At 46.7% G+C, this 25223-nt stretch overlaps 3 protein-coding genes across 9 annotated transcripts; 1 reads left to right on the forward strand and 2 right to left on the reverse strand.

Annotated features, from left to right (window-relative positions):
- Positions 1-1268: 1268 nt before the first annotated feature.
- Lypd8l1 (LY6/PLAUR domain containing 8 like 1) lies at positions 1269-10201 on the forward strand. Of its 4 annotated transcripts, none has more exons than XM_087569855.1 (8): positions 1269-1558; positions 3203-3292; positions 3494-3610; positions 4062-4214; positions 4927-5055; positions 8460-8592; positions 8793-8906; positions 9982-10201. In XM_087569855.1, the coding sequence occupies exons 2-8, from the start codon at positions 3220-3222 to the stop codon at positions 10040-10042; spliced, it is 780 nt and encodes a 259-aa protein (XP_087425981.1). In that variant the 5' UTR covers positions 1269-1558; positions 3203-3219; the 3' UTR covers positions 10043-10201.
- A 3792-nt stretch (positions 10202-13993) lies between these two features.
- Positions 13994-21802, reverse strand: Lypd9 (LY6/PLAUR domain containing 9). 4 transcript variants are annotated; one of them, NM_001443656.1, is given in 4 exon segments: positions 13994-14253; positions 14852-15028; positions 20530-20620; positions 21617-21802. In NM_001443656.1, coding segments are annotated over 3 exon segments (438 nt in total). In that variant the 5' UTR covers positions 20597-20620; positions 21617-21802; the 3' UTR covers positions 13994-14059.
- A 1087-nt stretch (positions 21803-22889) lies between these two features.
- Positions 22890-23837, reverse strand: Or2z2 (olfactory receptor family 2 subfamily Z member 2). Its single transcript, NM_214821.1, is given in 1 exon segment — positions 22890-23837. A coding segment is annotated over 1 exon segment (948 nt).
- Between the last annotated feature and the right edge of the window lie 1386 nt (positions 23838-25223).

Consider the following 25223-nt stretch of genomic DNA (forward strand, 5'->3'; position numbering starts at 1 on the left):
TAATCATGTCTATCTTCTCAAGCACTGGCCATTTCTTTGTGGTAAGAACATTAGAACTCTTCTGTTTTTTTTAGGATCTCACTTCCCTTTCACTATTTCATCACTTCAAGAACAATTGCATTGGTTTTCTTCCATTTCAAAATGTCTGTTGACCACATCCTCCCTTCTTTTTATGACTGTGGGTTAGTGAGCGACTAACAGTTTGTATGCTACAGTAGTCTCCATTCTGTGGTCTTTGGCCTATTTCAGACCTATTATATTTTCCTGATGAGATTTTAGAATGCATGTTTGCAATTCAGATAAGACTTGACTTTGTTATTATGTCAAGTAGGGTGTGTGTGTGTGTGTGTGTGTGTGTGTGTGTGTGTGTGTGTGTTCCTCTGATTTGGCCAGGACTACTTATGTAGGCATGTAACTGGCTTTATACTTAAGATTTAACCTCATGTCAGGATCCAAAAGATAGACTTGGGAGATGGTTCAGCAAACCTCTTTGTCCCTCTTTCCAGTGTGGCTGCATTGAATACATCTCTTTTTTTATGTTCTTTATTTTTACCTGTTTAGTTGGCTTTATTAATAGGTGTCAGACATGGTTGATTAGAGCTGTTGGGCCCAGGCTCTGATTTCCAATAACTCTAATTATATTTTGAAGTCTGTGATTAATACTCTGCCTCTCAGCAGGTGTGGCGCTAGTGTTCTGGAAGTCCGATATCTCCTAAAATGAAGCCCAGCCCTCTTCTCTTACAGACATTAGACCCAGGTATCAGATTCTTCTAATGAGAGGAGACCCATAGCGGGGAGAGAGACTTCTTAAGGCTCCCATTGGATAAAGTCACCTATAACTCAGGGCTGTCAGATTGCAGGATGATCCCACAGTATGAGAAAGACTGTCACCTCTGGGCATCTAGGTCTCTGCAGATGCCCTGTTGGCTGCCACAGTCTGAAGAATGATGCTTCTGGCCAAGAATGAGCATGGGATGGAGAGTCCTTGAGGGGGTCTGTGGGACCATTCCAAATGCACATGGGATAGAAAACAAAGATGGTGAATTCTCCAGGTCTCCAGAAAGCACTCGTGTCTGTGCAATTGCATCTGCTACTTTCCCCACAGTAATCACAAGTTAGCACATACCTCACTGGTTGTCATCATGGAGATTTCACCATGCCTTGGCTCAGGAGTAGGAAGTTGTGGTACAATTGGGTAGTTCCTGGCCAGTGGGGGTGGTATGCTTTGTTCTTCACTGATAAATGGCAGTGGCCTCAGATTGCTGTTCATAGTGACAGAGCAAGCCTATTTCTGACTGGCCTGCTGTGCAGAATCTAGACCACTGGCAGTGGGTGACAGCCCAGTTGAGGTTAATCGAAGTCTCGTCGCAGGCTCTGCTGTAAGTCTGGCCTCTTGGCCTCACATCTTCTTTGTGGGATCCTTCCCTATCTCCAGCTTCCTCAGCTGGTCAGGGAGATTTGGTCCAGAACTAGAAGCCTTAATAATCTGAGCAGGTAAGAGAGGAGTAAAATGTACAGTCTTGGACATTGACTAAAGGGTCCTGCAGAGGATATCAAGGTAAGTGGCTTGGAGGCTGGGTTGTTAGGAAACTCACTATTCCTTTCTAGGCTGGCAAAATGCAAGGAGGTCCTGGTGACATAATTCTAGAAAGACCATCAGGATCAGCCTAGCAAACCTTGCTCATCATCTTTGTATAGGCCTTGAAAATAGATTGCTCCCTAACTAGTACTCTTTGGAATGGATAGTGGATTCCTCATCAGGCATCATGACCATCTTCACCTGCCACACCTGGGGTGTGGCAAACTTCCAAGAACATGCTTCTGTGTCCGCCGAAGTTCTTGTCAACTTAGTGTGGGCAACAAGACCCTTTCCCTTGCCCAGAATTCCAGTGTCCCTCCTCCTATACCTCTACACACCAACTTCTGAAGTGTCTGGACACCCCCGATGTGCTTTTCCTGCAGCCCCTGCCTTCTTCCACATTTAGCACATTGGGTTCCCAGGAAGGTCCTCACAGCCTGCACATCCAGCATACAGTCCTGGACTTTGAGAGTATGTGATAAAAATCTGGATGATTGCAGTAAGGTGAGGATGCATGAGTCCCCATAGCTTATTGTTTCTCTCCATTGCAAAGAAATGTAGTGCTTCTGTCCTAACAAGAGTTTGGCATAAAAATGGGCAGAAAGAGGACGAAGATCTAGAGAAACACAGTCCCACACTGGCAGAGTTGCATATGAGTCCAGGAGAAAGGAAGGGATGGGACTTTACTGAAGCAATGCTGGGGTTTTTCCTGAGGAAATGCTAGCCACACTCACCATGACCAAGCTCCATTATATAACTTTTGCACACAGGAGACTCCTGCATGCTCACAGAGGCTTCAGGGCCTTTATATAACCTCCCTCCCTTCCTGAGCACAGGAAGAGCTGTTCTCATGGTCTCTGTCTCTAGGAGATCAGTTGCAATTTAGTGCACTTGACTGCATGCACAAACTCTAACAGTTTACAATGATCACTAGGTTATTGAAGTCAGCAGCAATAAGGACAGAAAGAGCTTGTCCTCAACACTCACCCTTTCCTTCTGTCTCCAGCTGAGAACACTGGATTTTCTCTCCTTCTCAGAAAATCAGGAGTAATTCTTGGTGAACATTTCTAGTGTGTGGTTGTGACGAATGGTGGTGGGGACCATGTCTTTGTGACCTGGTGGCTTTGGAAGTGGTGAATCCATGTCCTTAGCTAAAGAGCTGATGAGCACAACAACCCAGAACTTTCTAGCACACAGAGAGTCTCTACCTGCTCCCCGGAGGAGTCATTTCTTGACCAACTCAGCCACTTCGGCAGTGGAAAGAGAGCTAGTACCTTCCAGACCCATGCAAGAAGAATGCTTCCATGAGCAAAAGTTCTTCCTAGGGAAGGATGGTACTTGCCTTGCTTCCTCGATGATTGATGTAGCATCTTTTCCAGTTTTGCATCTTTCTAAATGGCCGCATCCAGCATAAAGCCAGTGTTTGATAAAATTTAGCTTGTAGAATACATACATACATACATACATACATACATACATACATACATACTACATACATACATAAATACATATGTACATACAAACATGATGAGCAGACAATATTGCCTGGCATTTGGTTTGCTGGATTACAAAAGCTGAGCCCCTTAGCCCTGATTTCTTTGTTCTTACTTGTTCCTTGTGCAGTGGTCTTGGGAGTTGCTATGTCCTGGTTCTTGGTCCTGAAGTGCCTCCTTACTGTCTGCATCATCTCTCACTTATCTGTCAGCTCTACAGGTAAGAGGAGCAAGGCACATTTCGTTTCAAGGATGGGAAAAGTGGGAGTTGAGCAATAAGGTGCCTTAGGAGAACTTCATAGACCACTCAAGCCTCCAGGAGTCCCTTCAACGTTCGTGGCTCCTTGACCCCTGGGAAACATTGTCGGTAGCTGCAGAGATTTGGGACAGCTTTCTGAGCATTTTTATTTCTTTTCCGCAGAGAGTTATGGTTGTATAAGAAAAACATGCTTTGGTGGAAGATGTTTACATAATACTACTAGATCTTGTGAATTCTCCAAAGGTTGTTTCTCCCAACTGCAGGAATTTGCAGTCCCACGTAAGCCACTCTTCAGTCTTACTTCTAGTTTACCTTCAGCTCCTTCAAGGATGGAGCTGGGAATGTGGGCTTCTGGGAGATAGTGGGGATGATGATACTGGGTGTAGTCACTAGGGATAAATCTGAGAGATTCCGGTTCTGTTTCTCAAATCAACCTCACAGGGCTACTGGAGAGTGAAGAGTGAGCCCACACATTTTTTTTTGCCATGCAAGGGATCAAATTCATGGCACCATGCATCCTTAGTGAACAATCTACTACTGGACACTGTCTCCATTGCACCAAACTGTCCCTCTGTTGATTGGTTCTCCGAAACAATCACAAAGGGACTCAGAGGAAAGAGAAACAAAGACAGAGAGAATGAAGGGACAGACTTCTTACCACTGGATGCGTCATCCTCTCTGTCTCAGGAGATAACAATTCTTGGGGGGGGTGTGTTTGTTTACTTCACAGTACTTCTATTAAACCGAAGAGTTGAGCAGAGAGGCTGTTCTGAAGACAATTGTACTGAACTAGCATTCTCGGCAACACTGGGGATTGACTGGATGTTTAGTTATAACCATCAATGCTGCTACAGTGAACAGTGCAACAACAAGCCCATTAATGGTGAGTGTAGCTGTCTCTGTACCTCCACTCTCTGCTCATATCTCCTTTGCTGTTCCATGGGGGCTCATCACAGATGCTTGTCTTCTTGTAGCGCTCCTTGGAAATGGTTTGAATTACACATAGACTCTTCTCCTGTGAGGTAGACTGAGTGGGGTTTAGATGGCAGGACTTGGTCTTGGGGATTTTCTCTAAATTTTCTCATGGTTTAACAGCTTTGCTCTGCCCCTCTGACTGATGGCCTTTTCTCACCTATTTAATCCCCAAGGTTCATTTTTTGTTTTGTTGAGAAGTAGTCTTGCTGTGTTTTGGAAGCTTGTCTTTAACTTCTTAGTTCAAGCAGTCCTCCTGCCTCAGCCTCCCATGTTAGAGTAGCTGGGAGCACAGGTGTGTGTGGACCACACCTGGGCCATCCCTCTCAACTTACGAGCGGAACCCTTTTTAGAAAACGGATCATCTCCTCTCCCATTACCTAGGACTTTTTCTCCATGGCAGAGAGCAGAGTAACTGATGAAGGTGAGGATGGCTCTGAATCCCCATGAGGTCCCCCATGGTGCTCTCACCCCAGTGCCTTTCTCCTGCACCTCCTCCCAGTTCATCCCCACTGCAACGCTTTTTGGTAGAATCCTGGGAAAACCTTGCATTAGATGAGTCATGGATAGACATGTTTCTTCTGCCTGTTTCCCGAGATGAAAACTTTTCTCTTTCCATTCAGTGTCTCCATTGTCTTTACAACCCAATGGTGTTGAATGTCCAACCTGCTACAGTGAACTTGGCACGTGTAGGCCAGTCTCCCTAAAGTGCACAGGGGCACAGACGACGTGTGTTAATGTCACTGGCCAAGGTATGATTATTCCCTCAAATGTTTTGTTAAGGGCACAGCAGGCCATTCATCACTATGTAGTGAATTATGCCAAATGTAGCAACTGAAAAACAGTGAATATATACTATATCTCAGAATGTGTCAATCTGTAACCTGAGGATGGCCACGTGCATGGGCCTGGCTCAGAGTGTTCCTAGGGTGCTCTGTTCATTGGTCAACTTCTGTTCCCAGCTCACTCGTTTCAATTCTTTTACTTATGGTCTCTTTATGGTCTACTGTAATGTTCTCATGATTCACTGCTGGCTTTCCTCAGAGCAGATGTAAAGTAGAGACACAGACAGAGACGGGGAGCTGTGGATTTAATGCTCTATCTCAGAATCGACACATTATTTCCTCTTATAGACTGTTGGTAGTTTAGATCAACCCTGATTGGACATAGGTGGGAGCTGCCAATTGGCTGCTTGGGGCATCTTTGAAACCTGTCTCCACATGGAGAAAGTGGTCGTATGGGGCTAAGTGCTCCTAAGGTTTGGAAGGAGTCATTTGTTGGGAGGTAAGAGTTAAGGATGGATGGGAAGGGATGGGCATGAAGGAATGTAACTGTTTGTCACGGAAGAGTCAGATTTGGGTACCTGTGTTGCTATGACGTCCTGGAAGTGTAGGCTAATGGCACTTCAGTGCTAGATGTCTTTACCACTACTGCCGTTGTGGCAACCAAAGCCTAGCACAAGCGCTCAAGTTTTACCTGGTGTCACTCTTAATTTAGAAAAACATGTAATCATTTACTAAGAGAAAAATATATATTTATTATAAATGGTCCTGCCAGGGGTTTGCCCTGGCCTTTTAGGGTTCAGAGCTGAGGTGGAACACAGCACTGATGGAGGCCAAAAGACTGATGACCTCCAGCCTTCTGACTCTGACTGTATTGGGGGCCAGAAGCTGACAGTCTCTGGAAAGTTAACACTCTCTTGCTTATTCTGTGGCTGAAAACCACTGGCTTCTTTTCTCTTTAACTCTCTGTGCTTTAGTAAGCACTGTATCTTTATTTTATAACTCTGTACCTTATTAAATTCTGTATCTTTGCTTCATAACTCTCTGTGCTTTAGTAAGCACTGTATCTTTATCTTACAACTCTCTGTCCTTTATTAAACACTGAAAACTTAACTCTTTCTTACTGTTCTGTGCTTAAATCAGTGCTAATAACATCTTACTCTGCCATTCTCTCCTTATTTGTGCTTAGTTAATCTCTGATTCCTGGTGATTAACATGTGCTGTGTAGGAGCTGGAAATTCGGTAAGGATTTATTGCTTGTGCTCCTTTTTCTGACAAGTCAGACAGGAGTCCCTGACTGGTTAGAGAAGAGGCTCGGAGCTCATCGACTCTTTTGAACTGGAGAGAAAAGAAAGCAAAGGAAAAAAAAAGCAGACAACACAGAAATGGCTACACTACCTTCTTTATTGCTTTCAGCTTTTTGTAGTTTTTAGACAAAAAGTTCTCTATGTAAGAAAGAACTACCATGGGGGCTGGAGAGATGGCTCAGAGGTTAAGAGCTCTGACTGAGGGGTTGGGGATTTAGCTCAGTGGTAGAGCGCTTGCCTAGGAAGTGCAAGGCCCTGGGTTCGGTCCCCAGCTCCAAAAAAAAAGAACCAAAAAAAAAAAAAAAAAAAAAAAAAAAAAAAAAAAAAAAAAAAAGAGCTCTGACTGCCCTTCCAGAGGTCCTGAGTTGATTTCCCAGCCACCACATGGTGGCTCACAACCATGTGTAATGGGATCTGATGCTCTCTTCTGGTGTGTCTGAAGACAGCGACAGTGTATCATATAAATAAAATAAGATTTAAAAAAAAAGAAAGAATTACCTCATAGATAAAATGTTACAAAAAAAGAAGAGTTACAGAAAGGTATCAATAAGGGGTTGAGAACAGTGTTTCATACTGTAAGCTCATTGTAAGTCCAAAGCAACATTTTTTACATGGCCTTGCTTTATCACAGTGCCCACTTGTGGCTTCATCCTTGGACTTGAATGTTTTTCCTTGAACACAAATTTGTCCCAAGCCTATATCTCTTTTTAGTGTAATTATGAAAGCTCATTGTGTTTCTTTTTATGCAGCTTTTACTTAATATTTATGAGGAGTGGGCACATTCTATTCTTGATTTTAACCTTATTACATCTTTCTAGAAAAACAAGTAAAAACATTTCTTAATACTTTCTTTTTAAAATTTATTTGAATCAAAGCAGGAATTCTATAAAATCATTAATTTACCTAAATAGCATTAATTTATGAAAGCTCATCTTCATGTTGATCTGCAGGAAATTTGCCCAAGAGGGTGTGCTGAGGCCCAGGAATTGTTAGACTATGTAATAGTGATAGAAGAGGCATATAAATAGCAAGAAGCAATTTAGGGATGAAGTCTCTTGGGCCTTGCCTCTCAGAGCTCACCTATCACAGACCATGCTAAACAAAATAAAACAAAACAAACAAAAACACTCCCCCAACCCAAAACAAAACAAACAAAACCCCCAAACCAAACCAAACCCAACCCAACCAAACCAAAGCAAAAATGGTGGGCCAAATTCATAAAAGTCATCTGTTAGCCTTAGCCTCTCCTAGATGGTTCCTCATAGGTCCCACAAACCACTGAGGTAGGAACTTGGAAAACAACTGTAGAAATTTTCTTTCTGGAATGCACAGCCAGAGGGAGGGGCTGGTAACTCTTTCCTGACCAATATTTGGAAAATCTCATGGAGCCATAGAATGAGTGGTGTTTTGGGTGCTGTTTGAATGGTAGACTAAGAATGGTGGGACTGGAGGCAAGCTATGCTTTTACTTTACTTGGAAAGAATTTTGACAGAAGTTCTGGGGCAAGCAAGGGAAGGGCTCTTTGTCTAGATGGGTTGATGTTAATGAGGAAAATGTGGTGTCCCAGAATTCAAAAGATGACTAAAACCATCCACAGTGGGACAGGCTTCTACCTCAGCTTATGTTGGGAAAGAGATGTCTGGTGTATTCTACAGTTATACTCATAGGGAACTCGGAGACCTCGGAAGAAGGATCAGTTTGTGAGAGATCCACAAATTTTCCTCCAGGTAGGGAAGGAGAAAAAGGATAGAGTGGGGAAGGCAGGTTTCACAAGAAGGGTTTTAGCCAACAATCGAGACCCTGCATCTGGCCTTCTTCCTCATCCGTATCAAGCTCCTACTGAATGGTTACCCAGAGGTCTCACTGTTCGTCTTGTGTCTGAGACAGTGGGGCCAGAGGACAAGATGGCCCGACTTCCACATGGATGGAGCTGTGCTCATAATCTCACCCAGAGGTGGGAGTCACAAATTCTGGACCATTCTGAGCAGTTTCCTTTCAAAGGATGTGGGTGAGAAGGGGAGATGAAATGAGAGAGAAAAAGTGATTCTTGGGTCTTTTCATTAACAGGAATTAGGGAGGACTTCATTAAGATACACGCCATGGGCTGTGCAACCCAGACTGCCTGCAACTTGAAGAACGTGATCATCTTGAATAATATTAAAATCGATACCTCCTGTGTCAGTGGGAGCCCCCCACTCAGGTCTGTCTTATCTGTTCTGGCTAGTCTTTTCCTAATGAAAGCCTTGTTTTGATCCTTCGGCTACTGTCACTACCACGATGCTTCCTGTTTATACACATCAACAACGTTTTGTGACTCCTTTACCCAACAGAACAGAAGTAAAGGCCAGTGGCTGCTTGTATTTTAAACTGAGAAACCTCTTTCTTCTTTCTGTACTCCAGGTACTCCCCCTCTCTCAGCACGGATCAAAAGACGAGCTCAGCAACTGCTCCCACACTGTGCCTGCTTGCTGCTGTGCTCCCTGCCATCATGGTCATGGAGTCATTCTCTGAACTGTGAACGCTCAGTAAACTCTTTCTTTTGGAAATTTCCTTGGTCATGGCGTCTTCACAGCAATAGAAAAGAAACTAAGACATCATTTCTGGAAAAGTAGTAGCATCAAAACCCCCTTTCAATAAGAATAGCAAGAACCAGAACCGGCTAAAGTGATCTCATTTTAATTTGATCATTTCTATAAAGATCTTGCCTTGGGCTGGAGAGATGGCTCAGTGGTTAAGAGCACTGACTGCTTTTCCAGAGGTCCTGAGTTCAATTCCCAGCAACCACAGGGTGGCTCACAGTTATCTGTAGTGGGATCAGATGTCCTCTTCTGGTATGTCTGAAGACAACAACAGTGTACCCACATATATAATCTTGTCTTGCCAACTTGACACAAACCAGGGTCACCTGGGAAGAGGGAACCTCAACAGAGAAAAATGCCTCCATCAGATTGGTTTGTAGAAAAATTCGTGGAGCATTTCCTTGATTGATGTTTGATGTGGGACCAAGCCCACTATGGGCAGTACCATCCCTAGGCAAGTGGTCCTGGGAGGAATGAGAAAGGAGGACATGCCTAGCAAGCACAAGGCCCTGGGTTCGGTCTCCAGCTCCAAAAAAAAAAAAAAAAAAAAAAGAAAGAAAGGAGGACAAACATAAGCCTGAGGAGCCGGTCAGTAAGCAGTGCACCTCCATGATACTACATTTCCTGTCTCCAAGTTCCTACCTTGAGATCCTGCCCTGGCTTTCCTCCACGGTGTAACCTGTAAGATAAAATAAAGACTTTCCTTCCCAAGTTGCTTTGGGTCATGGTATTTATTATAGCAGTAGAAAGCAATCTAGAACACTCTCTTGTCACAGCACTTTTAGAGTAATCATTATCAAATGAGGGGGGTTCACTGAGCTCACAGTGAATGACTGTAGTGAACAAAAATTTACAGAAGGTACAGCCCAGCTGCTGCTCCAGTGTGGAACAGCTGGCACAGCTCAGATTGCCAGAATACAGTGGATTGTACAAGCCAGTTTCCTTTTCTTTTTTCTCCTCTTGATGCACTGTCTGCTTGTATCTTTTTTTCCCAACCTGTTTCCTTTCAGACTCTCCATTGTTGGCTCCCACTCTCACCGATCTTCCCCTGTACCCCATTCTCTTCTGTGATAAACAACATGGGGGGCTTTGAAGTGGACAGATGATGGACACCTCAAGAGTCAGAGGGAAAACACCACAGCAGGATGGAGTCAAGAAGCCACTGCCCCACCATGAAAGCAAGAATGGCGGGGGTGGGGTGGGGAATAATAAAAAGTTGTGAGAATCTGAGGGAACTGGTTTCTAGTGGTGCTTGAGAGGGAAGAGGGCTGCCAGTTCCTTCCTTCCCTTCCCTCCCTTCCTCCCTCCCTTCCTCCCTCCCTCCCTCCCTTCCTTCCTTCCTTCCTCCCTCCCTCCCTCCCTCCCTCCCTTCCTTCCTTCCTTCCTTCCTTCCTTCCTTCCTTCCTCCCTTCCTTCCTTCCTTCCTTCCTTCCTTCCTTCCATGTATCTGAAGGTCCACTTCACCCCCAGCCATTTGGATTACAGGCTTCGATGGCCAGTCATATTTAGGTCCCCCGCCCCATGTAGGTGCTGGGGATTTGAAATCAGGTCCCCAGACTTGCACAGCAAATGCTTTTACCCACTGAGCCATCTTCCTGTGTTTGAATGTCACACAGTATCAAGCCAGCCAAAATCCCCACCTAGATGGGAGAGGGGATCATAATGTACCATCCTTACCCAAGTATCCACAGGCAATTGAAGTCTTCTTGGGAGGGAGACTGAGTTTCCTTCAGGGATATGGCCTCTGAGGGGCTACGCATGCTCCAGTAGACAGCCCTGCATCCATGTGTGTACAGGTATCACTAAAAAGTGGGGCCTGTGAAAGGAGGGAAAGGGATGGGAATAGGAGAGGAATTGGGGGGATGGAATGGGGGGGTTAATTAAAATGTAATATGTACATGTATGGAAATCTCAATAAAATGCATTCATAGCTATAAGAAATGACAAACAAAATACAAAAAGGGAAGAGAAACACACACACACACACACACACACACACACACACACACACACACACAATCAGAGGAAATACATCTTAGAGAGACCCAAGGTGTGGGGAGAGGCATATCAAGATAAAAGGGATGCAGTCATGGTGGCCTACAAAGGCAGAGACAGGCAGATCTCTGTGAGTTAGAGGCTTGCCTGATCTACATAGTGAGTTCCAAGTCAGCAAAGGCTACACAGGGAAACGAAACTAACCAACCAAACGGCACAAAATTTGAGGGGCCGGGGGGGGGGGAGGGGGGCATCTCCACCTAGTGACCACTCATGGCATAACTGATAATTTAGCCTATTTTGCTTTCCTCCTTCACTTCATTCTATTCGCTCTAACCATGCCGCCTTTTGGACTCCATGGCAACTCTGAGCAGCTCTGTCACTTGAGGTCAATGTGGATGATGCCTCAGGGACCCCTGAAGCCCTCAGTGGATGTCCGTAGCGGCGACAGGCCAGCTGACGTCTTCAGGGGTGATAGGTCCTCCCAGTTCCTGTTGTTCCTCCAACAGGGGAAGTGATGTCGGCAGGTGGGTCTCTTGGCCCTGGCTGACTCTGAAGCCTGAAACACAGCTTAGTGGGGACTGAAGGCAGGATTAGGATGGGCAGATGGTGCTGAGACTCAGGGGCTCCTGAGGTGTGAAGCAGTAGAGAGCCAAGCATGGAGGCACAGTCAGGCACAGTCTTGCACCGTCTGGGGATACAGGGGAAGAACCTGGGCGTGTAGCCTAGCCCTCTGCGTGATTCCGCTGTGCCTCGATTCAGATGTGCTGCCATTTATACTCTGCGCTGGAGACTGCAGGGCCAAGTAGCTGCTGTGGGTATGGATGCAGTGTCTGGGAGGGTCCTGGGAAAAAGGCCTCAGAACTTACCTGTACGCTGCTGCCACTTTGTAGGGTGGCGGCAGCTCCTTTGTGTCATGGTTTAACAGCAATTTCTGCTTTGGTGTGCGTGGCCTGGGGATCCATGGGGTGTTTAGCCACATGGGCTCTGTGGGCTCTTACAGGAATGACTGCTGGCTACCCAGTGGGGAAAGATGATGTATCTTCTGGTGGAAGCCACCTGGGGACCTTAGCGATTTGCTACAGGTAGATTATACTAGCGGTGACGGTACACTGCACCCGGCCCCCTCTCAGGAGTGGACGCATGGAGAGTGGGGGGCAAATCATCTAATCTGATCTAACTAGGGATACAGTCTGTAGGTATGCTCCATAATGTTCTCCACCGAGTGGCTGTAGATTCTGTAATGGGTCTTTGGGGTCATTCTGATTTATGGCTAATTATGGGGTTGTGTTGTCATTGTAGATTGAAAGCTGGTGGTGATGATTTGCGATCTGACTTTGAATCAGAAGTGTATCCGTTTCAGAGCTGATTGATCCAGTTAAGGACACTGATTCCTGGGTTTGCTAGGTATCCCTTGTAAGCAACAATGTTGGGCACAGTACTATACTGGAGAGGTAGCTTGCCTTTAAAAGCACTTGGTGGCTCCTGCTGAGGCCCTGAATCTAGCTGTAAGCACCTCCAGCTGCAGGGATCCGCTGCACCCTCTCGTGGTCTTCTAGGACACTGCGGTCACACCACAAGTAACTTTTTAGAAGGATGTGTAAAGTCATTACTATTTGTCCTATGGAAAGTTTCACCTTCGACAAATTCTATTACTTAGCAAGATCATGTGAGATTAAAAAAAAAAAGACCAAAGCAACTGACAGGAAGACTCACATAGGTTGGGGCTGTGTGCGTGTGTGATTAAAACAAGCAGATTTCGGAAAGAGAGATGGTGGTCGTGGCAAAGCTTGCTTCAGAGAAATCCATCCAGAGTTTCTGGTACTTGGCCTGGGATGAGTGGTCCAGCATCAGGTTCCCTGGCTATCCTAATGATTGGAAGAAGGACCTGAAGAGACTCCATTATCTAGAGACACTTCTGTCAGGCTCTCTCTCCAGTGAAATGAAGAGCAGCCGACAGCTTTCCATTGCACATCAACTCCACGCTCAGCTCAGGGACCTCCACTGTGCCTAGCACTGGGCAGCACCTCCACGGAGCATCAAACACCAATCATATGTTCGCCTTCTTTTTCTTGGCCCAGCACCTGCTAGGAACCTCAGACATGTAATCTCTTCACATCTTCATCTCTGTGTCCCAACCATTCCCAGGTGACATAGCACAGACCTCACATTTACCCACTAGCTTAGCTCAGCCTTTCCCTGGTCATAGCCCTAGTCTTCCACTTCCACCCAGTGTCTAAGCCGGATCCAGGGTTAGTGAAGGGAGAGCCTTGTTCATTCATACTTCTTACACCGGTTTCTAATCATGTTTGTGATTACATCTAATTTGTTCTGAATGCTCAGAAACCTTAAAGACCTGGCTTTGGTCCCGCTGTAGCTGTTTCCTCTAAAGTGGCGGTTCTCGACCCATGGGTTGTGACCATCAGGAAACACATTTCTCAATGTCCTAGGAACTCCAAGCCACAAATTTACTTTTGTTGTTACTTCATAACTGTAGTTTTGCTCCTGAGCAACGTGTCAGTTCCTAAGGCCATCAGAAATACATGCTTTCTGATGGTCACTGCTCTCTGCTACTCTAAAGCATTTTCCTAGGAAGGGAGGAAGGAGGCTCATTAGACCCAGGAAACTCAAAAAGTTACAAGATCGACAGGGCCTCTCAAGGTTCTGCAGCTTCTGGGGAGGGGGAGACTGGTGGGCAGGGAGCTCTTGGGATGCAACTTTTCTGAGCTGTTACCCAGGCTGGAGGTTGTCTTGTTGGAGATGGTAATGCCACTGCTGACACCCTCACATTCCATAAACAACACCCCAAACTCACTGACTTACTAAATCAGGCATGGGCAGAACCATTCCTTTGGTTTGCCATCAGTGACCCATTTTCCGTGAATGAACAGATGCTTGCTTGTTCATCAGTCCCCAGGAAGCCATGTGAGGGTGCTGTCCCCTTCCCTGTGTGCCTGGGGATGCACAAGGCTCTGGAGAGCCCTTAAGGAGGTAACTGAATATACTTGTATCAAAATTGACAATCAGTGCGATCAACAAACAGAAACTGCAACTTTAATTCTTTGGGGATGGTGGTTGAGCCTCCACAGCTGCTCAGTGAAGCAGTTTCTTCAGGAAGAGAATAAGGAAGATGGGGGTTGGGGCTCTGATTCTGGCCCCATTTCTGACGGCTGACTTACAGATTTCACTTTTGTTACTGATGGAAAAACCCATATAAGTGGTCACTGTGTCCTTGCACTGCTCTACGGTTATGCATTTCATCAGCTGAATGGGTATGTTGTCGACACCTGTGGGAAAAACACATGACACTTCCCTCCCTGGCCTTAGATCCCACTTTGACCCACACAGACTGGTCTGTAGATGGTGGCAGACCAGCTGCCTTCTCACAGGACTCATTCTGCTCTCTAGGCCTAAGTCAGGCAATGGTCGGGATGTTTTTCTCCTACCACAGGGTCTTCCAATCCCTAAATTTCCCCCAAGCTATGTCAGTCAAGTACTGGTATGTCTTCTATACATCAGTGGACAGTCCCCTTGCCATCCTGTAGTGACCCGCTAGCACTGGGATGCTGTAGTGTTTTGACTGACATTGTGTGGCAGTGGTGGGCAGACACCTGTGCTGTGCTGGGAGCATCCTGTGTGCTGCTGCTTCTGCTGCTTCTGCTTCTGCTTCTGCTTCTGCTTCTGCTTCTGCTTCTGCTGCTGCTGCTGCTGCTGGGAGCTGTGCAGACCTGTGCTGCAGCCAGCCACGTGTTTTAGGATCATGAAGATATCACCTCTTGTTCTTGGCTTGAGCTGCCTATTATAACAGCCACAGCTCCCAGAGTTATCACCTGTGACTATGTTCTATGCCTTTCAACGTGCTTTTGGGTCCATTCTTTCAGGCACCTGTGTTTACGATGCCGGAGAACTCCACACAATTTATCTTGTCCGTTGAGCACCACTTGAGAGTTGGTCTGCACTCTCTCCCCTTCATGGAGAAGCATGTGGGACACTTGAGACCACTGGAGCTGAATTCATCCACCTCCTTCTCCTCTAGCTCGTTCATTGTAATTTCCCAGAAGTCTGTCAGGGGTAGCAGGGGAGGACAAGACAAGACAGAAAACTGGCTGGCCACTGGTCACAGGTGAGAGAAATACATATGCCCAAAGAGCCACAGCTTAGTGGAGTGGTCCTTCACCCTCAGCCTCTCTTCTGCTCCACCCTTGCTATCCTCAAGTGACACTTTCTAATTCTGCCTAGTTATACTAGAATCACAGTACATAGTCCCCAGCCTTCGAGGAACATGCTGTCTGACAGGGAAGACACTACATCTGCAACACTAATGTTACAGAGAGAAATGAGTGTGTCAGAGAGTTCAGGGAGGCCTGCAGTGCAAGGGCTCAGGGATGCCCTCAATGAAAGGCCATGTTGTGAGTGCAGTAGCAGAGGCGGTTTAGTTCCAAACACTTGCAGGAAGGATTTGGCCTTGGAAGCACAGGATGCCCTCAGAATGGGCTCCAAGTGATAAGGTAGAGCCTGTTTTTCCTGCATCCTCTGCCTCTGGGGATTCATAATCTCTTCTTAATTGTCAGGCAGCAAATCTGTGTCTCCCTCATGTCTCCACAGCCGTCATGGGTTATGACAGGGCTTGGCTACTCTAGAGAGAGGTTCTTGGCAGAGGAGAGAGTGACAGGAGCTAGGAATGGAGAAGCTGAGATGGTGAAGGAAGGGTAAGGAGAGAGGGAGAGCCAGGGCTGTCTGTAGAAGTGCTCTCGGCCACCTTCCTCAGGAGTGCTACCTCTCCACGGCTCTGTGTCCCCATGAGCTGAGGCAAGAAAACCATAAGGGTACGCCCACTGGAGCCTCCACACTGTCTACTGACCTTTCTTGCATACCAAGAGTTCTGGGATTTCATGTGTAGAAAGAATGAAGACTGCCCATATAACTCGAGGAGGAATGGGCAGGTGGCCTTGAGGATTGGGCCACAGTGAAGGAGGTCATGCAGGGAGAAGACATGGGCTGGGCAGCATACGTGGATACCTCAGAGCTTTGTTCCCTGGCAAGGAACTATGGTAAATGTGAAAATACTGGGGCCTTTGTTTTTCTGAAGGATAATATATATATTATATATGTATATTATGTATATACATATATACACTTTATATGTATATATATACACATACACACATGAGGCAAAATATTTTAATAATTCTGCTTAATGTGTGCTTTTCAATTACTGTCCACATTGCCCTGGACCAGCTGATGGGAGGGTCTATACCTCTCCAATTTGGGCAGAAGCAGGAGCTAATGCAGCGGGACCCTTAGATGCCTGAATGCTCCAGGCACTGAAATCCTTAGACACCCAGGGTGAGCCTAGCCTTGGTTCCCTCTAGAGTATGGATGGAGCCCAGTCTGAAGCAATTAAAATAAAAAAAAAACAGGGATAAAGAGAAAAGGAGAAATAAAGAGAGAAACAATTTATAAAAACACAAAAGCTTCATACTCAAAGCAATAAAAACCTGAGAAAAACATCTCAAAAAGAATGCCAACCATTAACAGTGAAGAGACTTCACAGAACTCCCCAAATATGGACATTTCTCTTCCTTCTATCTCCTGTGAATTTTCATTATCTCTCTATTACATCTAATGTGACTATTTTGATTAAAATCAAAATGAAATATAATTAAAATGTGTGACCTGGGAGTGCTGCAGGTTTGCATAGCTATAACCTCTGTGTATACCAATCCTGGTGGAATGCACAAATGAATAGAAGTTAACGGTGAATGACAGCAGGCAGCAGCATTTAACTCTGGTGGTCATACTGGGACTACTTGTTAAGGGAGGAGAGTTATTTGAAGCAACTTCAAGGCAGGCTGGGTAACATACTCTGTTTAAAAACAAACTGATAAGTGGACAGACAGACAGACCCCAAACATCAAAAGTCAACAAGACCTTAGCATTACTTTTGGGGGAGAATTTGATGATGTAATCAATTTACCATAGGTACTGTGGTGGTTTGAATGTACTTGGCCCATAGGGAGTGGTGCTTTTTGGAGGTGTGGCCTTATGGGAGGAAGTGTGTCAGTGTTGGGGGTGGGCACTGGAGGTCTCTTCCTATGCTTAGGCTCTACACACTGTGGAAGAGAACTTCCTTTGAGCTGCCTGAGGATGCTGATCTCCTCCTGGCTGACTTTTGGTTGGGATGTAGAACTCTCAGCTCCTGCTTGCTTCTTTTTAAAGTTTGGGTTTTGGTTTGGGCTCTGTTGAGATGCTGAGCACACAGGATATTTGTACAAAGAAGACAACACCCTTCCTGCCTCTTGTTACGACAGATGAGCCCTGACAGGAAACCCTCAGTGAGGATGGCTTTGGGCCATGGGTGAGGCAAGACCTGACAGAGCGGGAAAGGCCAAGAGGCTTTGAGAGTGCACTGGGATAACAACCTGCGCGTTTCATCTTCTAGGACTTTTCTTCCCCTGAAAACAAAGTGATTTTCTACCATCTGTTCACAGGAAGCAGGAGGGGAGAAAGGTTAACAAAAAGATGGGTATTATTCACAACAGCTACCTTATGGAGTCAACCTAGGTGTTCAACAACAGAACAAATAAAAAAATGTGGACTTTTTCAGCCATAAAGAAGTTACGTTATTTGTAGGAAAATGGAGGTAAGTGGAGTAACAAAATCAAAGGAGCTAAGACAGTCTCAGGAAGACAAATGATATGTTTCTCTAGTGTGTGGTACCTACCTTATATAGATATATAAAATCTTGTCTGTACATATGATGTGAAAGAATCAAAAATACTAAAACATATGTGTGCATGTGAAAATGCTTGGGTATAGCAAAGGTGTAAATATGATATATATGGTGTATGTATGTATGCAGAAAATGCCCTTATATAGCATAGAAGTATGATGTATACAACATATGTGTGTATGAAAATGCCCTTACATAGCATAGACGTACAATGAATATGTACAATGTATGCATACAAATGTCCTTACATAACATAGAATTATGACGTACACAATGTATGCAAATGTCCTTATATACAGCATAGAAGCACAACGAATACATACATTGTCTTTATATACCATAGAAGTATATACAATGCACGCATATATGAAAATGTCCTTATATAGTGCAGAAGGAAATACAATGACTATATACAAGGAAACCTTTAAAGCAGGGAACAGCTAGGGTTTTACATGCAGCTGTACTAGGCATTAGAAGCTGCCTTTGCTAAAATGGGATGACTCCTAAGAGAGCTCATGAAGAAAATAAGCACGGGGTGGAAACCTGGGCTCTCTGCCTTCCTTCTGTCTGTCTCCTTTACTTGCCCTGAAGGCAGAGAGATAAGTCCCTAACTGTCCCCGAGCCCCACTCGATTCCCACAAAGCAAAACTGCAGGATACACGAGGGTGTTGATCCAGGGAGGCAAGGCTGCGGAACTGGTCAGTCACCTCAAGGATGCCACCTCCGGGCTGCCGTGCAGGACCAGACCTGAGACAATGAAGGGCCACTTCACATCTTGGTCAGGACTGCTGACTTACACAGACTCCTAGCCCTGTTTGCCCCAATTCCTCCTCCTTTCTTTCGATGTAAACTCTTACCACTGTCCTGGTAGATGGCTATGGGGTAACTGGACAGACCCCTTTGTTTTTTCTTTTCCCAGTATGGCTGCATCAAAACTGCTTTTTGCTATGACTTGCTCCTTTGATTGGAGCAGAGGGGCAGGAGGCTGAGCCTACTGTGGCTGCCAGAGATGCAGGCTTTGCCCTAAATCTCTGCTAACACGATTACGCTGATCTTTGGTTCACAGCGACACCCTAAATCGACTCTTCACAAACTCTTCCTGACGGCTGCTTCCTACTGTGACAATGGGTCTGTTAGTGGAAAGAAGGGGTGGGTGGTACATGCAGGTCCAGTCATCTCTCCCTTTACCTGTCAAAGAAATGACTTGGTGGAAATAGCCTTTCCCCACCATATTGTGTGGAAAGTGGAAATGATGAGGTCATGCACAGGCCCCTGACCACTGAACTAGTGGGCCGAGTGACTGTGGTAGCTTAGGAGGATCTGCTAGCAAGGGGAAAATGGACAAATGTTCAGGAGGCAGGGTTCTGGTGTCTCACATGACTTGATGCCTTGCCCGTCTAGAGCAAGGGAACGAGGGAAGGACAGACACCCAGACACCCAGACACAAGTACAGAGAAGCTGGAGTCAGGGCGCCCTGATGGAGCCACACCAACCTTGCAGCAGTCCAGAAGCTCGACATTATTACTTATAGCACAGAGGGGAGGAGGCAGCCAGACTCCCTAAGAGGTCTCTGTAGGGGTGCTGTCTCTGGATGCAAGCTTATGGGAGGAGGAAGCTGCAGTTGTCAGTTTTTGTACACACCGTCAATATGTGTGCTGATGCCAGTGCCTTCCCTCTGGGTGAGGAAGAAAGGTGCTGCCAATTTTCCCATCAGTCTGAGGTCAAACCCATGCCAATAATACACACTCACTTGGGACTAAATCTGTTCCTCACACACCTACCCAAGGCTTCCTCAGTTCCCCACAGGAGCTAGGGGTGGCTCAGCGGTTGTTTGACATATAAGAGGTCCTAGATTCAATACGCGCGCGTGTGTGTGTGTGTGTGTGTGTGTGTGTGTGTGTGTGTGCGCGCGCGAGACACACACACACACACATGAGAGAGAGAGAGAGAGAGAGAGAGAGAGAGAGAGAGAGAGAGAGAGAGAGAGAGAGAACTTGCTTTAAAAATAAATATGGCTCAGATCTGTGATGCCAGCATGTGGGATGAAGAGGCAGAGGGATTTCTCTATGATCAAAACCAGCCTGGGTTATAGAAGGAGACCTCATCTCAACAATAACAACAAAAACACATAAAGTGACCATGCTTCACTAACTACACAAAGAGGCCTCAAAGCCGAAACAAGAGCCCCTGGTGCTAGGATGCACGCTAGCGGCTGCTTACACAGGGCACCCAGCTCTCAGGGCAAACAGGAAAGAGGCAGAGGCACCTTACCGGAAGTCTTGCACCCTAGTCTGCGGAACACATCACCTTCTTTCAACATGAAGGCCCTTCTAGGAAAGTGAAAAGTCCCGAGACCTTAGCGAGTGGACAGTGTCATCGTGTTAGTCTGAGCTCATGCATGCCCCACAATCCCAAGGGGCTGAAATCACATTCCTAACTCTCTAGAAGGGACACAGGATGCAGATAGGCCCAGCTGTTCCCCTGAAGTCAGGGAGTCAGGAGGGGACACTCATGACTGTCCAGTCCATAGCACTGTCGAGTGGACTGCACCCGATCTGCAGGCAGAAATCGTGTGTGCTGGTTCACTGTAGGTGCCAGGCAGAGAGCACAGTGCAAGAGAGGTGCCACTGAAGGGGGCGACGCTTTCCGATTGTGAGGTCACAGCTGTTGGGGAATGGCGTAAAAGGTGGAGATGTGGGAATACAAGATGGTAGTGTAGAGAACGCAAAAGAGAATTCAGGGGAAGGGATTCAGAAGAGAAATGGAAGCTGGGATGGGCTGGGCGGGGGGGGGGGGGGCGGGGACAGAATGGCCCTCCTTTTACTCTCACCTGTAGAGAAGGGCATGAAGGCGAGGCTACAGGCCAAGAGAAGCCTGCTCGGGGTGGCAGGATGCATGGTCCAGACTATTAGGTCCCGTCTCTGTGGAGAGAGCATGGTCAGGTGGAGTTTACACAAAGCAATAAGGCTCGGTCACCATGGTTCACCTCCTCTCCCACGTGGGCAGCATTGCCTCTCAGTCTGAAGCTCCTCACAACTGGAACCAGGACTCTAAGTGTCGTAAACTGGATATAGCAAGCAAGCCCATGGGAGCAGGGGCTGAGTGGGTCATGCTGACAGCCTGGCTCTAGGAGACTCTCGGGGTGAGGAGGGGCGGGACTAAGAAACCACCTAGACTTACAAGGCCTGAAGGGAACTCTGGCCAATTTTTCTCTTTTACAAGGCTAAACTGTAATGGGTGGGCGAGGGCAGTTTAAGAGGTTCATTTGGATGAACATCATGTCTTCTGGAAGAACTGGGAAGGCTGGGTGGCCAGGGTAAAACCAAGAACCAGTACCGGTGCTAGGATCTGAAGCGCGGCTCTTTCTAAAGTAGGCCAAACTGCATTGCGCAAGCGTGTGGTGCAGGGGGGTGGGGCCTCCAGGTCATCATCCTGTTCTCATTGGTCTGCATATTACACTCGTCCCACCTTCTCGGAGTCCTGACCAATGAGATTTCACTGCCTCCCAAGTGCGATTTAGCTCTCAAGGGATTAGAGATATCTTGGCAGCAGTTTTCTGCAGGTCTGAGAAACTAAAGACCTGAACACTGGGGGCTTCTGTTTTTCCCCACCCCTCACTTCTTGTGGCTTCTGCCTTCGCTACTGTCTGGAAGACCCTCTGACGAGAAATACCCATGTACTTTCAACTGACCCTTATTCCTTACCCACAACGCCCTCCTGTGATCGAGGCATGGAGAGCAGCAACCCTTCATTTCAGGGCATTTTCTAATGCCACCCTGTCTGTCAGTATCATTTTTTGGAAGGCTGTATGTATGTGTTTTGTGTGGGCATGTGACTGCCAGACCCTAGCACTGTGCCTTGGCTGTGAGCATGTTGTTAGTAACAGATCTTAAAGGTACCAGAATACCTCTGCTCACCTGCTGACTCCATTGTTGAATCTTTGCTTTTCCATCAACGGAAGAATGGATAAAGAAAAGGTGCCATATATACACAATGGGACGTTCTTTAGCCAAAATGAAGGATGAGTTCTTGTGCTCTGCTATGATATATGGTCGTAATTAAGGTATCAGAAACTTTAGGAAGCCCAAGGGTTGATCAATCATAGTGGGGTAGCAGCCTCCACCTGTAGTGAGAGTTCTCTAATGAGGAGGGTGGGGAGGATGGTGGGGAGGAGGGTGGGTAAGCATGGTATATCAGATGAGACCCAGTGGCCAGGCTTCACAGGGACTTTGTGGAAGGATGAATTTGAAATGCCTCTGAAATACTCGGTGGGTGTGTGGTGTTAGAGATGGTGTTTGCTGAGAGAGGGGGTTGGGAAGTCTGGTCAACCGGTATGTATGTATGTATGTATGTATGTATGTATGTATGTATGTATGTATGTGGTCAGGTGATGACTAAAGCCTTGCCTTAAATCGTGTGTGTGTGTGTGTGTGTGTGTGTGTGTGTGTGTGTGAAAAGAAAGGGCTAGCCTCAGGCTTTAGGGACCTTTATCATTTCACAGGAGAGGGGGAGAATTAGGGATGTGTAATCATAGCCAAGGCGGGAACAAATTCCAAGAAGCTGGACCAGCAGTACTGAGATCAGTTAAGGAAATGTTCTTTGTAGTTTTTATTTATCCAGTACTTGTTACTGATCACAGGTTCCGGATTCCCACCTAGAAGCTGACAGTGTGGCATTAAAGAAGCAAATTCTCTGCCGTCTGTTTTCTGTACACTCTAACGGGGAAAAAGAAACTTCAAATCCACAAATAGGATGAGGGGAGGATGGTGGGGTATAAGAAAGCTGTGTTAGAAAGGGTGTTGATAGGGAAGTTTGAGGAAGTAGCCAGGGATGAAGGAGTTTGTGGGTCCTTGGCTTTTACTGGGACTGGAGGGGAAGCTCTCAGAGGGGATGGATTACTGCTATGGTCCACAAAGAAGGCTGGTGTTTGCTGAGGTGGAGGGGAGGCAGTGTAGACACTGTCTGAAGAAAGAAAGCAGTAACTGGGGGGTACAGGGGGAGGAGCGATGGCTTCTTCTTTCACTTCTTTGCACATGAATTTGGGAGTTGGCTTCCTGGCTTGGAGAGGAGTCCCAGGATTGGGTCCTGAAGTTACTGAGGTAGAGGCCCTCCTACTTGCCTTAGAATTCAACACATGTGTATGATGCTGTGGAGAGCTGAGGTGCTTGTCTCTCAGTCCTCTCTCAGGTCTCAGGCATTCCTACTGACTCTACACCTCCCCACTGCTTTCTTCATTGCCCCTGTAACTTCCTTGTTCCTGAGGCTGTAGATGACAGGGTTAAGCATGGGTGTGAGAACGGTGTAAAAGACGGATACTACGTCGTCTTGGCCTGGTGAGTGATAGGAAGCAGGTAACATGTAGGTGTAGACAAGGGGCCCATAGAAGAGATTGACGACTGTCAGGTGAGAGGAGCATGTGGCTAGGGCCTTCTGACGCCCCTCCGCAGAGTGCATTCGGAGCACAGCAGCCAGGATGAGGGCATAAGAGGCAGTAATGAATGTAATGGGCACCAGGAGGACCACCACGCCTGTCACAAATAGTACCTGCTCATAGGCTTCAGTGTCTGCACAGGCCAGCATCAGCAGCGAGGGCACCTCACAGAAGAAGTGGGAGATCTTCCGTGATCCACAGTAGGGGAACTGAAGGGTCAGAGAAGTCTGAATGGAGGCGTTGAGGGATCCTCCCAACCAGGAGGCCACGACCATGAGCAGGCACACCCGGCCGCTCATGAGCACTGGGTAGCGCAGAGGGTTGCAGATAGCCACATAACGATCGTAAGCCATGAGGGCCAGCAGGAGGCACTCTGCAGCCCCCAGGAACATGAAGAAAAACATCTGTGCCCCACAGCCTCCGAAAGAGATGCTTGTCCAACCAAAGAGAAAGCCTACCATCATCTTGGGAACAGTGACTGAGGTAAAGAAGATGTCCAGAAAGGACAACTGGCTGAGGAGGAAGTACATGGGGGTGTGGAGTCGGGGGTCCATCCAAATCAAAAGGACCATGGCTGTGTTGCCCACCATAGCAAGGATGTAGACCAACACCACCATGCTAAACAGGAACAGGTGTGTCTGGCTGTTGTCAAAAAGGCTCGTCAGCACAAAGCCAGTGATGGATTGGTTCCAGGGCTCGGTGCTCATCTCCTGCTGAGCTGCACTGTGGGGAGAAAGAACCAGTTCACCAGTCGGGGTGGGGGGGGGAGAGAGAGAGAGAGAGAGAGAGAGAGAGAGAGAGAGAGAGAGAGAGAGAGAGAGAGAAGAGTTGAGGTAAGAAGAGAACACCCATGGAGGCCAAGGGGCCACCCAGGGAGCCAGAGAGTACCAGATATACTTTGTCATTAATGTACTTGCTGGTATTTCTGGGTCATTATTTCATAGGAAAACCACTATTGGGAACCACAGCCTGTAGTGAAGCAGTGTTCAGAGGGAAACACGCTACTCCGAATGTGTGCTGTGCAAGAAGGAAGGCCAAAGACTAACAGCTCAACCTCCCATTCCACAGAGCAAACCAGGAAAACCCCCAGCTCATCACAACACGCCCCTCCCACCCCATTACTGAAATATACATTGTTATTGATATTTTCAGTTCTAAGCAAACAAACGCACAAAGGGAAGTTTTTTTTTTTCTTTCTTTTTCACAGACCTCTGACTGACTGGAGGGCTAGCTCTATATCCCTTTGAATTATATGGTTCAACGTTCTTGCTGATGTGAGGGTTTGTGGGATTCATTTTTTTCTTACCAGCGAGAGCTGTGGGTGTACCTGAGAAAGGGCATTTTGTCCTCTGCCAAAGCTGCCTGCCCAGCTCCACCTTTCCTTTGTGGTCCTGGCCACCAGGAGACTCACATTTGGGTTTTTGTGCCCTGGTGCAGATACTGCTTTATATGGGTCTTTGACACTATGTGGCCATCTTCATACAGTTGCTTTCTTGTCTCAGTAATTTCATAAATGAGTCTTATCTTGGCAGTCAGAGCCCCTGTCACATTCTGATGCCCACCGGGCTCTGAAAATATAGACGCACTGGCCCCTTGTAAGGGGAAACTAGCTGTGGTAGCTCTCCTCCCCACCCTCGCCCAGAGCACCAGACACTACAACTCGTCTATCCTCAGACTGCATTCATTCAGGTGAACTCCAGTCTCGAAGAACAGTTCAGGGAAGCTACCCTGGGAAACAAGCCACCCAAAGGCAGTGTTTGGAGGCTGGAGAGGGGGCAAGCTCAGGCCAAGCTCTGATACAATGAGGATTATAGGTAAATTCCTTTTACCCAAATCTTTTTTTTTTTTTTTTTTTTTTTTTTTTTTTTTACCATGGCACGTTGCAACAATGTTCCCAGCATCTTTAATTCCAGGAAATGCCTTAAACCCTATCCTGTTAGGGTCTGACAGTCAATGACTTAAGTGGAGGGCCTGAGGAAATGTAAAAGGGGCCTCCTAGAGTTCCACAAAGGAGCTGTGGGCACAAGGGAACCCTGCTGTTGGCAGATGGCTCTCTGGGACACAGCAGGGAGGGAGGCAAATGTGACAAGTGA

This window comes from Rattus norvegicus, chromosome 10 (assembly GCF_021556685.1).
Source record: "Rattus norvegicus strain SHRSP/BbbUtx chromosome 10, alternate assembly SHRSP_T2T, whole genome shotgun sequence".
Classification (NCBI taxonomy): Eukaryota; Metazoa; Chordata; class Mammalia; order Rodentia; family Muridae; genus Rattus; species Rattus norvegicus.

Coding starts and splice junctions, on each gene's coding strand:
- Lypd8l1 (XM_087569855.1), top strand. CDS start 3,220: ATGTCCTGGTTCTTGGTCCTGAAGTGCCTCCTTACTGTCTGCATCATC. Junction 3,611..4,061: donor GCAGGAATTTGCAGTCCCAC/GTAAGCCACTCT, acceptor TTTACTTCACAG/TACTTCTATTAAACCGAAGA. Junction 5,056..8,459: donor TGTTAATGTCACTGGCCAAG/GTATGATTATTC, acceptor TTTCATTAACAG/GAATTAGGGAGGACTTCATT.